Source organism: Coturnix japonica, chromosome 10 (genome assembly GCF_001577835.2).
Source record: "Coturnix japonica isolate 7356 chromosome 10, Coturnix japonica 2.1, whole genome shotgun sequence".
In the NCBI taxonomy this organism is placed as follows: Eukaryota; Metazoa; Chordata; class Aves; order Galliformes; family Phasianidae; genus Coturnix; species Coturnix japonica.
The window spans coordinates 7,072,942-7,088,877 of NC_029525.1; the positions used below are offsets into that span (position 1 = coordinate 7,072,942).

At 36.2% G+C, this 15,936-nt stretch overlaps 1 protein-coding gene and 1 long non-coding RNA gene across 7 annotated transcripts in view; one reads left to right on the forward strand and one right to left on the reverse strand.

Moving 5' to 3' along the window:
- LOC107318762 overlaps nucleotides 1–15,936 on the forward strand; it is a 37,073-nt gene that overhangs the window by 3,531 nt on the left and 17,606 nt on the right. The gene's annotated exons all lie outside the window — the stretch shown is intronic.
- Nucleotides 1–15,936, reverse strand: part of UNC13C (unc-13 homolog C) — a 121,491-nt gene that overhangs the window by 2,412 nt on the left and 103,143 nt on the right. For all 5 annotated transcript variants that reach the window (XM_032446786.1, XM_015872980.2, XM_015872979.2 and 2 more), the window contains 5 exons: nucleotides 14,986–15,042; nucleotides 13,818–13,898; nucleotides 12,556–12,703; nucleotides 3,079–3,171; nucleotides 2,331–2,490 (listed from right to left, as the gene is read on the reverse strand). In XM_032446786.1, the coding sequence (XP_032302677.1) occupies nucleotides 2,331–2,490; nucleotides 3,079–3,171; nucleotides 12,556–12,703; nucleotides 13,818–13,898; nucleotides 14,986–15,042 (539 nt within the window). The remainder of the gene's footprint in view (nucleotides 1–2,330; nucleotides 2,491–3,078; nucleotides 3,172–12,555; nucleotides 12,704–13,817; nucleotides 13,899–14,985; nucleotides 15,043–15,936) is intronic.

Below are 15,936 nucleotides of genomic sequence, written 5' to 3' on the forward strand. Positions count from 1 at the left end.
TGGGGTTTTAAAAATCTTTCATTAAACTTTACAAACAAGAAAAACTCTGCAAGCTTGTTTTTAAAAATAAAATTTATTCCCTTCCAAGACTATTGGTGATCCTATATGCTGTATTAAGATCTGGCCTAAAAGCTATATATAGCACGTATGAGACAGCAGGTATCCCTGTGAGCTTAGAGGCTACTTGCATTTAATTAGAATTGTACCTACTGAAAAGCCAAAGTAAACTGGGGAGAGTGTTCCCAGTTACATAATTACTGCAATGGGAATTCTATCGTGGCCTGCTTATGTCTTCATCCTGCCTGAAGTCAGAGCTCATTTTGGAGGTCACCACAATGCCTTATGGAGGGAAGCAGCAGTTATGCTTGCTGCTGTAGATATGAAGGGGGCTTGTTTCCTAAAATCACCAACTATTTTACTTCTCCAGGTTCTTTACTCTCTGTTCTGGATCACATGAGCATATACTGGTCAGGGTAGCTCTCAGAACGCAAATATACAATATCATTTGATTTAATGTAAAGGTATTTGACAGACAGTGTTAACAGTCATTCTAATGGGATTTCAGATTTGATTTATGTGAAAAGAAATGTTTAAGCTGTAATCATAGGAAAGATCCATGCATATCTATAAAGTAACCCTGTCATAATCTTCACAAAGATAATGCAGTTCTGAAACAGCATCCAGTCCTTCTAGGAAACATGAGTTGTTTTTGACATCAGCTGATTGAGGTTTGTTTCTTCAATTAATACTTTTCTAACTTATGAGCGATAACAGAGATGTGCACAGTACAGCAATTGACAGCCTTACAAACTTACTAAAGATTAACAGTGGCAGGGCACTGCTGAGTTGGTGACTGATTCATAACTTAAAAAACAAAACAGGTTGGTATTTATTTGATATCTCCCTTTTGTTTAAAAGTCAGCATTAAGCAGTTGCTGTTGCTGTGCATGAAAGGCATTTGGATATGTTGTCTTCTACCTGAGGTAATTGTGAGGAAGGAAAAAGAGTCGTGCTGCTGTAAATAAGAAGCATAAACTTGGCTCAACCACACTTTTTCTCTTCATAAACTATATCAGTTTTATACTTCTGAGTAATCTCAACGAAAATGAACACATCATAAAGGTGAATTTGTATTTAGCTTTCAGGAGGCAGTGGTATTCATAAGATCGAAGAAGGCTGCACATAATGATGATTTAATATATAATTTACTGTAATTTCATTTGTATTTTTTCAACTATTCCCATTTAATCTAATTTTTAATCATTTCTATCCATGCAGTTGTATATGAAACTTTAAAATTGTGAATTTTGTGCGATTTTAATAGCCACAAACAAGTAAAGGAAACATTTTCTCTTTCTACATCTCATAGGTTGCTACTTCATTTATGGTGTAAGCTCAGTGCATTTAATATAATTCTTCTGGAAAAGAAGAAATTACGTGTGAGGCATCCAGTATGATTGCAGGTGATGCCCCTCATCCATTGCAGGCAGCTCTAAGGAGCTGACGTTCCCAGGCTGTCTGGGAAACAGACAGTTTCTGAAACAGTTCTGAATAGGCTGTGAAAAATATTTGACTGGAGAGTTTGGACACGGAACCTGCTTTGCTTACATTTTTTCCTAGGGCTTTCTTCTTCAGCTTGTCCTTTTACGTTCACATAAAAGCGGTCTCAGCCTGCTTGCTGCTCAGTATCCTTATAGGTCACTTACTGTCACAGCTGAAGCAGTGGGATGAATAAAATTACCAGCTACCAGCCTTAAAAAGCGTCATGGTCATACATAAGAAAGTGAGCTCTGTCCCCCCACCAGGTGTGTGGGAATTTGGTGCTTTGAAAATGGATCCGTTTCAGTTAGAAAATAAGGACATGAGTGGACAAGTTAAAGGGGTGCACTGTGAGAAGTACTGAATGTAAAACTTCAGGTATTTAGAGCTTTGGGCATTAAAGATAATCCCATTCACAAAAACATACACAGGGCTTTGGATATTTAGATATGTCAATAGTTATGATGGCCTTAGTGGTAAGAATTGATATATCAGTCCAGGTAACTGCTTGGGCAAATCAATTCCCAGAAACACAGAAAGTTAATTCCTACATGTGGAAACAAATTGCACATTTTAGGCAACTTTTAGAATGTTGAAGGCATAGTGGTTGTCATTCATCTTCATATAGAACAGTGTTACAAATAAATAAATGGTTCTGAAGTGATTCTTATATTACGGACTGTGATATAGCCTTACCTTTAGGGTTATTTCTGTGCTAAATTGCAAGAAATTCTGACAAAATTTGCAGGAAATGTGGAATTAATAGATGGAAAAAAAGCCCCAAAACTTACAATTGGAAAGTCTCGTTGTATTTTGGTGACCAGGTGTTGCTCTTTGTCTTGGTTCCATGTTTCCTTTTCTTGTCACTTAGGTTAGGACCTAATACACAGACTTCTACAAATGGCCGGAACATTGCTGTTGTTTGCCAGTTGAGATTATTGATTGCTACAACTAGAGGGGGAAAAAAACAAGGAAAATAAAAATCCATTAGAAGGACTTCAATTAATTATCCAGTAAGACAGTGTACCTAGCAAAAGGTGACCTGCCAACTCCAGGCTGTTATGTATAGCTACACACACACGTGTGTGTGTGTACACATATATATATATATTTCAAGTTATAGCAGCAGCTAAAACAAATAATATCATCAGCTCTTTTGTCTGCTATGTTTGCTGTAACTCAAACTTTGAGTAATCAAAGTGATGCTGGGTTTGATTTGGAGTTTGTACTGTGCAGAACAAAGGACTTTTATTTGTTAAAAAGAGAACGTTTTAAATCTTGCTGCAGTGAATTACCACCCACCTCTACTAGAGCTTGTGGAGAATTAAATTATATACAAGTTATCTAGAAGTATATCTTGGAAAATTATATACAAGAGATCTTGTCTACACTGGGAAGCATAGGCCAAACTACTTAGCTTGTGCTGGTGTTGAGTAAGGAGGAAGTACAAAACAAATCACTTGAAGCACTTCACTACAGCTTTACAAGTACAGTTAGACTTTATTGCTTGCTTTCTAAAATTAGCTATTTGAAACTTACCTTTTACAGTAACTTTATGCTCACCAGTTCCAGGATGTGTAGAAACATCCACCTGTACAGATATTTCACCCACTGAATTATTAGTGGTTTGGCCTGAAAATTATAATCGGTAGGTTAGCGTACTTGGCTTCTTGGCATATTAAGACCAACAGAAATTGAAAGATGAATGATAAGGATAAGGAATTTGACATTTATTTCACATTCAGATGGGAATCAGCTATAGTGAAGTGATTTTTGCCTCAGAAGTGCCCAGAGTAGTTGAAAGTTTCTATGAAGTGTCTCAGTAAAGCAAGAAAGCGGTTCATTAGAAATCATCTGCTCTCATTACTGTTAGCTATGTGTGCATCCTGATATGCAAAAGTTCATGGTTTTGTATATATTTTCTTCCATGAATCTTACTGCAAACATTCGGACAGCTATTTCTGCATTGCCATTGATGAATCCTTTTGGTGTAATCTGTAATTACATTCTCTACAGTGGTTGAGCATTGCAAGGTCAATTAAATACTCTAAGCCCAAGTGTTACTGCTTCAGAGAACAAGGTTTCTTCCTGACACATCAAAATGAAGAAATTCAGTGCTCAGTTAACTTGCTGGGAATCCTAGAATGCAGTTCCATGCTTTCCTGCTTTCAAGTGAGTTTTGCTCAGAATTGTCCCGAATTAACATTTAGAATTTGAGTGTTTTAGCAAAGATGCACAATCTGGTGTCCTATGCCAAACTGTGTTGAAAAAAGCCATGAGTTTGTATCATCTATTAAAGCATAGGAACATTGAATGGGTAGAATAAATTGAATGTACTGGGAGGGAATGTCAGGTGTTTCCAATCTCCCATTCAGAATTTAACAATAATTTACAATGACTGCAGCAGTAGGTGAGCCAGGGTGATCCTGAGGATCGTTGAAAATATCAGTGCGTGTCAATTAATTGATTTAGCTTCCAGCTTAAAAACCAAAACCCTACGTGTGGAAATCAAGAATTTTTTGGAAGAAAGTGATCAGCATTTTCATTAGGTAGGCTGTGCAGCAACCTGTGGGCGGTGTTGATAATGGAGAGCACGCTGTTAGTAATGGCTCATTAGATGCTACCAGTATCACATCTATGAATTAAGGCGTAAGTCTTTGCTTTTAAAGCCTTTTTTAACCATGCAAAGTATTTCCTTGCAAACAGTCCCTAATAGATCCTTTTTTTTTCTTAGTAGTCTATAATTCACAGCAGTGCCCTAAGCAATGCTGCAAATATATAGTGGGATTAGTCTTATGTGTGCAGTACTGTTTGATATGGCTATAAGGAAATCTGTGTGAAATATCATACAGTTTTATATTGAAAGCAGCTGACATTAAATGACCCTATAAAATTCCTGCAGCAGAACATCTCAGCTAGAAGAGGCTGCTTCTGATGGAATCCAGAATGTGAGCTTTGTTTCCTTCAGTTTACCAGCACACCCATCTCGCATTTGCTTGTTCTCTCACTGACCTGAACAAACTAAAGGTACAATTCCAGAACATTTGGTAATTGCTTATATCAGCTTTTGTTGACACGTTTCCCAATCTTGCATCCCAAATTAAAGGTGATCCTTTCTTAGTGACAGTTTTTAGTCTTTCCTTTAATATTATTTGATAAGTCCATCTCTGTCAATACTGCCTCCTCCTTCTCTCTGTGGGTTTTGTTTTTGTCGTTCTGGAGCTTGATGTTCTTTTAAAGACTTCCTGGAATTTTGTGGCTTTTTGACATTTTCCTTCTCCCACCTAGTCACAAATTTGGTGTAAGTGGTGATTTCAGCAGTGCCTTGGCTTCAAAATAGTTAAAGGTAATAAGCCAGGCTCTGAAACAGTTTAAAGATATGCTAAATGATCTTAAATTTATGATGGCTCACATACATTTAGTTATTTATTTTACTCTGGTTTTCAAGACTTTCTCTATCTTCCTGAGGATTAGAAATCTAGTTTAAAAGAAAAACAACTAGCTACAAGCTAATCATCATGCATGACTTGTTTTTAGTACCTGAGACAGAAAAGCTCACTAAGCACTGGGAGTTAGGCAATAAAAACAGCTGAACTGGCAGCATTACTGTGTGGTAACCCTATCCTGCCCCATTTGCCTAACAGGCCTGTTCAGCATAAATCTTGCTATTTAATGAAATACCATACCAAGGTTTTCACCTCATGTTCTGAATAGTGTTAAGGAAAAAACTGGATATATCTTTAGGCTTCCCCAGAATGCAGTGCTACAGAAATTATGTAAGCTGTGATGCCAATCATTTTATTAATAACTATTAATTTAGGCATACACTGGGTATCTTCTGATAATGCCAGAAATTATGTATATATAGATCTCCAAAAGCAATGCCTCCTTTCCATGTGAACTACACCTGATGCAAAGAATACAATGATATGTTACTTCTACAGCAACTATTATGTTTTCCTAGGGTTGTTTTGCTCATTTCTTATATGATGTATTTAACTTGAATAGTCATTCTATTATTTTATTTTTCATGGAATCCTAAGGCTGAATAATTCAGAGGGAAATCTGTAGTGCCTGTTTTAATATTTTTATGTAATGCAAAGGTTAAATTAAAGGCAAATTCTCTGGATGTAAGAAGTTGGTTTTTCTTCTTTTTTCCTTCTTCTGTATGTATAGAGAGGAAGAAGGCAATCAGTGAACGTGTTTTTTTCCCCAGCATACTGTGGAAGAAGATGGCTTATTCCTAAGGCAAAAAAGCATGGGGCTGGTGAGAGAGCGTTTATTGCCTCCTTTTTACTTGTGCCCTCAGCACACAAATGAAAGAGGAGAAAGACTCCATCTCTGCTACTGAATGCATGAGATGGAGAAGCAGTGCTGTTTATGACAATTAAACCACATACAGCACTTGGCTGTGAGCAGCAAACACTGCTTAATGAGGTCTGAGTGGCTACTGGGCTGATGGTTACAGGAAGGGCAGAAAGCTTTTAGCTGTTGTTGCACAGTCTGGGAGAGGCTTTTCAGGTGACTTAAGGACACGTACATTTTGCAGTTATACCCCTGTTAAGGGCTGTGTTTTTCATCACATGTAAATTAGTAATGATAAGCATGCTGTCTGCAAAACATGCTGTAGTTGAATGTAAGCTGTTTCTTACAAACTATCGTTAATTGCTATCTTATGGGGAGAATTCTTAATTACGTGATGACTGACTTTAAGCAACCATTTTTTAACCAGGCTTCCATAAAGAATTGAAAGGATTTAGGAGGTCTGTATTTGATTAGAAGACATAAATATTTTATCCTAAGGATTACTGTGTGTGAAGGTATTAAGGTTGACAGAAGATTCTGCAGTGCTTGTACATTTCCCAACTGTTTGAAGCCTTGCTATTAGATACATTCTTACCTGTCTGATATTTTTTAATGTCACATGGTGTTATATGAAGACTTCTGAGGAAAATAATACAAAAGCATGCTATTATAGGTTTAAGCATTTGAGTGCCGGCGTGGAATCAGCAGCCAAAGCTGCTTCATCTCTACCTAGTATAGACCTTATATTTGAACATGTGTTGTGAGGGCTGGGAATCATGTAACCCTGTTATGTCCCTGTGTGAGTCTGAGCAGTGAGAAAGCATGGATGAGCCAGCTTTTATCTGGGAAGTCCACATAGCAACATCTGGTGTCCATCCAGATGTATCCACATTTCCTAAGCGGTGCTGAACAGAAGTAAGTGTACCCTCTTTATAGGTCTTCATATGTACTCATTAGCCCACTGATAACATTAACACTTCCTTTTTTAAAGTGATGACATATATCTGATGACTTTGTTATACATTACTAACAAAACATCGATACCTTTCAAGTACTTTTCTTTCCCCATTTTTTTTGAAGACTTAATGTATACGTTACAGTTTTTCATATCTATTTAGAAAGGTGCACTTATTTCATTTAAAGAGCACCTGAAGAAGTTTTCTGTCACAAAATGTTATCAGGTAAATGCTTTGTAAATCAGTTAGATTTCACTAGCAGCTCAGTTACTTGAACTTTTAAAATATTAATTTTCTCTATTCCAAATGCATTTATTTTGCTGTAAAAATATACTGGAGTACTTCTGTTAGCTGTAATTCTATCAGCTCAATATTGTGCTTATTTTTTTCCTGTTGTCAGCTACAAACTAATCTTTGTGATGTCAGTCTGAAATTCTGCAGCTTTCAAATTGTAATAAGCATTTATAACAGACATCGTAGCAAAGCAGTTTATGATAATAACTCCCTTTAGTAAGCATTAGTTAGTTTAATCTTTCGATCTTGGTTCAGGTTTTCTTTTCAAGCACTTTTATTTCTTTTATAAAATTTGTTTAATATGCAATTGAGCCCTCAATGTGAAAACACAATGGATGAAGCAGGGATTAAATTCTCTCTCCATCACAGGTTATGGCAGAACTTGCAAATGTTGTACAGGAATTAAAGCTTATAATGGAATATCAGAACAGTTTTCAAAATATGGTAGTTGATGACGCAGCAGCTTTGAGGTGCAAAAGAACAGGCAAACTTCTCTTTATCCACATATAAGAACTGCTAAGTAAGTTATTTTTTTAGTATAGTTTGTGATGATGTCTACCTGCTTTTCTAAGCTACCTCAGTTTGTATTAAATTTGCTGTTGTCTTCTTTAACTGTTAAATTATTATCTGAACTTGATTCCATATGCTTAAAGCTCTGCAGAGGAGCATAGTTATTTGGTATTGGGAAATAATATCTGTTTATTTTTGAGCATGTCATTTCCTTCCCAGTGTTAGTGGCTTTGCAAGAGGAGTTATAGTTGTTCATTCTAATTAAGTAAATATTTTCCTTTCTACATATAATCATTTCATGTCTTTGGATGCTTCTTCCTCTTTCGGCTTTCAGTTGTTTAACATGAGAATAAAGAAATTCTATACAAATAAGCTGATGTGAAAGAATACCCTTTTTCTGCAGCCATTTAAACAAGTGGGGAATGTAGTATGAGCTCTGTATTTCTAAATGAGTATTGATTTTCTCCTTAAGCAATACAATCTCTTCAAAGTCGAGCTAAAAACATTCTGCAATCTTTTGTGGTTTGCTGCGTCAAAAGCCTTGACACTAACATTAGCATTCCCTTTTGAGACTTATAAAGTTAACCTGTTGTATATGAATATAAATTATAATATAATAGTGCTTGTTTTAGATACAACACTGGCATTTACTTTGGAGAAATTACTTGTAAGAAACTGGATCAAATTCAGGACACCAGAATATTTGAGATGAGGTCTCGTTATGTACCTTGTTAGAACTGGATTTATCCAAGTGTTATTAGATTTGATGCTAATCAGATGTAAACATTCCGGATGCAGACTGTAGTTTACAAAATCAAGGTAGGTAACTTATACTAATGGTAAGCTGTCTTTTTTTTTTTTTTTTTTTAATACATACATAGCCTTTCTTTCATAGAAACCTTGGAGTTTTTCCTGAGGCTATTCTGTGCTGACTTGCTGACCCCCATGTAGCTATTTGCCAACCATGGTGCATTGTAGCCATGCAGCACTGAACTCTGGAGTCTTACACCTGAGCCAGGTTTTGCAGTTCAGGCTGGGCAGTGTGCTGCAGTTCTGGAATTGATTAATGCTTGGCACAAGAATAATGTGAACATTTGATTGTTTGGTGGCAAAGGGTGATGGAAAAAAAAAATATCTGAATTGTAGTCTGAATTAACAAAGAAATTTTACCCTACAGCTGAGTTTATAAGTATCAGGAGGGGAAAAACAGTAATACATTAAGGTGCCCAATCTGAAGATGATAATCCCCTGGAGGTTAAAGTCCAATGGAAGCAGAATTGGAGATCTGAACCTCAGGGTCTTTTTGTACCAACGCTAAAGTTATGCACTTGGCTGTGTTTATATGCTTGTAGTGGAGGTATCAATGACCATATGGCATGATAGTCACTCAGGACTTGAAAGGCACATTTCTTCACTGTATTACTGTCAAATTTTCCAAGTCCTTCAGTTCTGTATGGACATCCTTGTGTCCTTTTAACAGCAACTCTGTAAGAGGCCTGCTCCAGGAAATGGCTTTTGGCAGTACTAGCAACTAGAATCAGGAAAACGTCCTTATGACAGGGAGGCTGGTGCTGCAGTTACCTGGATGTTCTCTAGTTGATATTGAACCTGAGTTTCAGGAAAGTGTAACTAAATTTCTTCAAAAGTTTCTAATTTGTTGTATGTAAAACTGAAGAAGTAAGTGTTCCTAACCAGCAATAATTTATTTGCAATTGAGAATACTGCTCTACTGGTCTTACGTTTGGGACTTGAGATTGAAGTAGTTTAAATGCTGGCAGGTTTTTTTTTTTTTTTTTCTGGAAATAAAATTCCTTAAAAGATTTGTTTATATTATGGAGCAAACACAGGTAATTATCTTCCTCCTTATAATCTTATTGATACCAATGTTGAATATCATAATAACTGGAATCTCAGTAGTATTTAATTTCCAAATGTCTGGAAGCTTGTGGCAGATGTGATAGCAGCATAGATCTAGTTAGAGAAATCTCTCTCTCCCCCTGTGCCATGCAGGAAGACAGATGTTTCATAAGCCAGCATCTGACAGAATTTAAGATATGCCAGTATGCTAATCTTGGGATCTGTACATCTAATAAAGAAAGTTGGTACAGAAAAAATTTTTATCCTTTATTTTTGTAGTGGAGTTATAGACTTGTTTTCACAACATTGAGTGAGGACTGCATTTATGTTATTTATCACCATAATCCCATTATAAGGTGAATATGTATAAATATATATATATATCCTTAGATATTATTAGTTATTTAAGAAGCTGCTCCTGCTTTGTGCTCAGCATTGTCACGTTGTTTGGAGTATGCTCTTGAGGATATAGAGAAGCACTTTGAAAAGGAGAATCCATCAGATTAAGAATGTGGGAGTTAATTTGTCTCACTTTTTGGTAGCTTGCTTTTAAAGCATGTATTAGTAAAAATATAAGCATGTGGCATACTTGAAGACAGCAATAAGGAAAAGAGCTTAGCTTCCAAGTAATTAGTGCGTTGAAAACATTTGAATAACTACAAGTATCACCAGGTGTTTATTCTGAAAATTAGGAATGTTTTCATTAGTTTTGCCCATAGGAACTTCTTTGTTTCCTGGAAGCTCTTTTGGAATGTGTAGACACAAAGGGTTGAGTATCAAAACTATAGATCAAGCAGTCATCCTTGTTCAGAACTGGTGCAAAAACATGCTCAGTGGCTGGTGTATTTGAATGTTCTTACTGAATTTAATAATCCTCTGTATACATGGGAAGATAGATATTATTGGGTACCACAGAATACAGATTTAACATAGATCATGCCCTTCGTAGTGGAAAGAAAAATCCTGCATATAGCAAAATCCACAACAACAAGAAATGCTTCAGGACAGAATCACTGGCTATACTGTGGATGTTAGATATCTAGATAACTAGATTTTAGCTTCACTGATTAGATTAAAGCATATCCCTTGCATTGTATCTTGCAATACTTTAATATTTTTTGCGCTGTTATCCTTGGAACTTCTGCATAAAAATTTTGATGAACCAGCTGTACTTCTCTCTAACATTATAATTTTATATACAGCTTCAGTTTCTAATTTGCACAAAGGCTCATTGTAACTGTATGGTAATGATATCGCTACAGTTGTGAGACTGGAAGTTATAATAGATACATTTTTTTTTTTTTTTAGTTCTTTCAAATGAAATGTTAAAGGATGATGAAAAGCTTTGAATTGCTTTTCCATAACTTTCATTCCCAGTGGCTAAACCTCTAATAATACTGGTGTGCAATTATAGACATGTATAGAAGTGAACACAGACCTGAGACAGAAACCATGATGAAAATCAGAAAATTCCAGTTTGCCATTCAGAGATAATAAAGGATAACTGCTTATGGCTACAACCTGGGTAATTTTCTTATGTTACAATGAAAATGTGCAAGGAAAAAAGCAAAACATACTAGTAATTAATAACTTTCAGCCTAAATCCATATTGTTAATCATTTTTGAAAGGGGGAAAAAGTGTCTATTCTGTATATTAGAACTGAGAAAATAGCTGTACAGCTATATATGAATTATTAACAAAGATCCTCAGTCTAATATGAAAGTTGTCCAGGAACTCATTCTTTATAATTAATCTTTGAGGCCAGCTGCAAAGCAAGTGTTTTATGCTTTTTATAATGTGACTAACATAACATATGTCAGAGGTGAAAGCAATTGATTTCCAGTTTAGCTATCAAATTAAAACTTATATAGTTCTTGTGAGCAGGAGCAGGGTAGTTAAGGCTAAATAATCAAAATGCATTATTTGTTGAAGTTGCTATATAGCATTCTGTTTTGTAAGATGTCCGCTGCATGTAAAAATGGCAAAACTTTACAGTTCCTAAAATGAATTAACTGTTTTAGTTTGGAATAAGATGCATGCTATCCCTATGAAACCAGTTCCTCTGTGTACTGTGTAGAGGTATGAAAACACTAATCTATATCAATAAGGAAAAAGGTAAATAATACCTTTTTTTTTTTGAAAAAAGAAAGCATCTTTGCCTAAAAGAATAGCCGTGAACACTTCTCTTATTGAAATTTAAGTCCTTTTCTGAAATAAACCATTAATGAATGTTATGTATGTGTTATACGTGAAGAAGACTTATTGTTTTAATTTTTAGAGCGCACTGCACCAGATTTCCAGAGAAGAAAAGAGGGGTTTCTGTGTTGGTGACATTCAGATTTCATGTTCTGTTTTGACTGGCTTTTGGGAGGGTGCCAGAATTTTGAGCTTTGATAAGCAGGCTTAGAAAATGATGTGATGTTTTCAGCAGAATGGTTTTAAGTCTGTCTGTCTGTTATAAAATGCACATGCACAGAATTAGACAGGGAGGAGAATGTTGTACTATTAGTCTCCTGAAGCCTTCTTTCTTTTGGAAGCCATAGATAACCTGCTAGAAGGAGAAGCTGAGGGTTCAGTAATACAAAATCACAGTAAGGCCACATTATTTGCTTACAGTCCCTCATTCTTAATTCAAAAAGGAAACCTTAAGGGATCTGTCATGCTTTTTTTGCAATTACATGAGGTAGGAAATTATTAGCAATCAGCTCTTCAAGTATCTAAAGATACTGAAATACTCTTTGAATTTGTTCTGTTTCTGCAGTTATAACTGTGCCATGTCCTTTGCAACCCTGCTCACATGGGGAGTGCTTCTGTAAATAACCTTGATATTCAGTGGTTATGTAGAGCTGAGGGACCTAGTCCCAAAAAGTGACAGTCTTTGGTTAATGTGCTGATGATGATCAGTACTGATCCTATCTGATGATATGGACAGATGGTAATCAAGCTTCCACTGTTTGAAATCAGCAACTGATGTAGAGTAACATCACATGGCCAGATTTGTGACAATAAATTCTAAAATACTAGTGGTTAGCAACCAGTCATTTAAAACATTTAAAGTTTGATAGATTTGCATCTTTCTTACAGATCACTTACTTTGAGACTTCTGCGTGTCTATGAATTTCTTTATCAAGGCATCGGTAGTTTGCGTGTAAAGACTAAGAGCATATTTCAGGGAGTGCAGGTCTGGGCTCTTTTCCAGGAAGTTCTTTTTCAACCCACTTCCTCCAGCATGGAAGTATTGCTAAAAAGTATTAGAAAAAGAAAAGTAAAATTCCAGCTTGCTTTTAAAAATAACGCTGGCAGAGCCAGTTAGATTTGTCAGGATTGCAGTGAACTATTATCATTTTTACAATTGTAATTGTAAATTGTAATTTTTACAATTGTAATTGTAATTCCAAAGGTGAAAATTTATATGTGTATAGGACAAATAGAGCTGGATCTGCTCCAATTTCCTGTGCTGAACAGGATAAGAGTGGACCTAACTTGAACCTGCTTGAGTCTTCAGATTTTTTGCTGTTACCTGTAAGTGGTAAACTTTGCATGTAAACAACCGCATCATTTTTGAATGCGATCAAATATTAATGATTAATGACTTAACAGATTGAGATTTTGATACCAATACACTCATTCTTGCAGAAGTAAACCTGAAAGTAGTTAATCTGTTATTTATGTTCCAGTCTTAGTGATTTCAGGGTTCATAGGTGCCGAAACAGGCTGGGATCTTAAAAGTCAGTCATGCTGACAAATGAAGTGTGAAAACACAAGTACGTAGCATTGCAGATGTGGAAATCAATGCTGCAGTCTCAGACTTGACAAATGCAAGTCACATTGACTAGTATTTTTACTTGGTAAATTTTCTACATGTTCACAGTTCTTGCAAAAAACAAACAAAAAAAAACCCAAAATGCAAACTAGAATGATATAATGAATGAAAATCTTCTCTTAAGATAGGAGAGGGAACTGAGGCCAGACAGGCAGTTTCATTTTTGGTAATCTATTTGCTAATTTTATTTTTTAAATTATTATTATTTTTTACAAAATGGTAATATGTTATACTTAAGATAAATGATTATCCTTTAATTTTACTGTCTTCCAAACATTAATACAAACATAATCTAACTGTAAGTTGTTCAGTGAATGAATTTTGGGTTCAATAATGTTTATTGCTTTTGCTGCAATCAGACTACCAGGCATTTGCTTTCAAATCACTATGAAGAGCTTAGGATCTAATAGCTCTTGCTATACTAAAGTGATCTTCATGGTTCTAGGGGACCATTCTGCATTAGAATCTATCGTTTATGTAGTTACATACTTGGCCATTCCAACATTGAATGGAAAAACATGTAAAGCTGTACCTTTATAGTAGCCAGTGCTACTTCCATTATTGCACACTGCCTCAGTGTCAGGCTTTTGGCATCATCTCGAATCACATGGTCCTGCAAAAGGAGTTAAGAACATTGCTCATCATTAGAGAGAGACAGCATTGTGGCCTAGCTTTGGAAAAGCAGAACTTTCAAATACTCCTCAAGCTCTTGTGTTTAACAGAGGTTAATTCAACTTCAGGGTTATTTTAGAGCAAATAAAAACCTAAAGCAATTGTGGTGTTCCTTGGAAACATAGACTGTAGGGAAAAAGACCCAATTCTTAGTACTCAGAACCAGCATCACTTTCTCTAATTACTAGAATGTATTTCTGTTCTTTGAGATGAGTGAGTAGATAGATTTTATGTTTAAAAAATTATATTTGATATTACTGAATCAATTCATTGTATTAAATAACTTGAAATATTAACTAATGTTGGTTAATGCCCTTATGATAACATATATCATATCATATAACATTAATATTAGCTAAAAAGGCTTCTTACTACAACACAAGTTAAATAGAGTCATAAAGTAACTACATTTCTGTGAACTTTATCTAATATCAGCATCCTGTGACTACCTCAAGCTTCATTTTTACTCCAATAAGAAACTCAGTCATTATTTATAGAAGCAGAATTTTCTTCATTTTTGGTCACTTCTGAAGTGAAAATGGAAAAATTGATTAGTAAACAACTTGACATTAGTATCAAACATCTAAGGTCTCTATGAAATAACTACATGGACTTCAGTGATGTGGTTCCAATGTGTTTATTGCAGAGGTAGAATATTTTTCAGAACAAATATACAAGTACTCCTATCTTAATTTTTTTTCCCCCAAAAAATGCTTCCAGAAGGGAACAGGGAACACCCATCTCAATCTGTTATTCTGTGATATTTAATGCATATAAGGACCAGTTATGCAGCATAGGAATTGTATCATCTTGACCCAGCTAATGATCACTTTATCACATCAGCATAGCATCATTTATTCTTAATCTGCGTGGATGAGACTGAAATTATTACTCATCTGTGAACAGCTACTGCCATGTTCAAGCTTATTACAGTAAATAGAGTAAGAATTTTGGCCTCACAGTCACCCAGTATTTCATCCAGTTTTCCATTAGAGAGAGCCATTCAGTGCTTCATTTGGCTACATTACCTTGAGTTTTGATAGTTGTCCAAGATCTTTGGCTGCACTGAATATCATCTGGGGCCCCTGCAAGTACATTGAAAATTCAGGAAACAGTATCAGTAGAGTGTAGTTGCTTTGTATGTATGTCCACATATCTTATTTTCTGCTAGGACATTAGCCAAAATAACTGTTTTGCAAAGCTAAATGAAAACTTAAATTACACATGACACATATCTATAATTTTGATAAGAAGTATTTGAATCCCTTCAGCATGATCACAGAATCACAGAATTGTAGGGGTTGGAAGGAACCTCTAGAGATCATCGAGTCCAACCCCCCTGCCAAAGCAGGCTCCCTAAACCATGTCGCACAGTGTTATGGTTTTGCAATTTGGTTGGTGTTGGTATTCCACATCAGAACACCATGCCTAATAATGGGAGTAAAGGGGACAAGATTTTTTTCTGTGGACTGCCTTAAATGGGCATGTGGGGAATGGCACCGGAGGGGAAGTGGGGAAGGGGACGGGGTTGCTGGCCCGGCTCCTGCGAGTCAGACCAACGTTCGGTCGGAGCTCCCACCTTCCACGGCTCCATCGCGTGAGATTGGGGACTTGGTACTTCTCTTTTGTTGAAACTCTCTTGTTGTTGTTTAGCGTTATTAGGTTATTTAACACTGCGTTCGTTCCTCAGATTCGCCTTTTTTCTCCTTCATTTTTTTGTTAGCCAATTGCAATCTCCCTTCCCTTCCCCTCTCCCGAAATGCACATGGTCACGCTGTGCCGTGCCGTACAGTGCCGCTAGAGAAAGGGGGGCACTTTTGTTCCTGCTCCCCTGGGTTTGTTCCCACTGTCCCGGAGTGAGCTCTAGAGAGAACTCTGTGACACACAGGTAGGTGTTCAGGTGGGTCTTGAATATCTCTAGAGAAGGAGACTCCACCACCTCCCTGGGCAGCCTGTTCCAGTGCTCTGTCACCCTCACT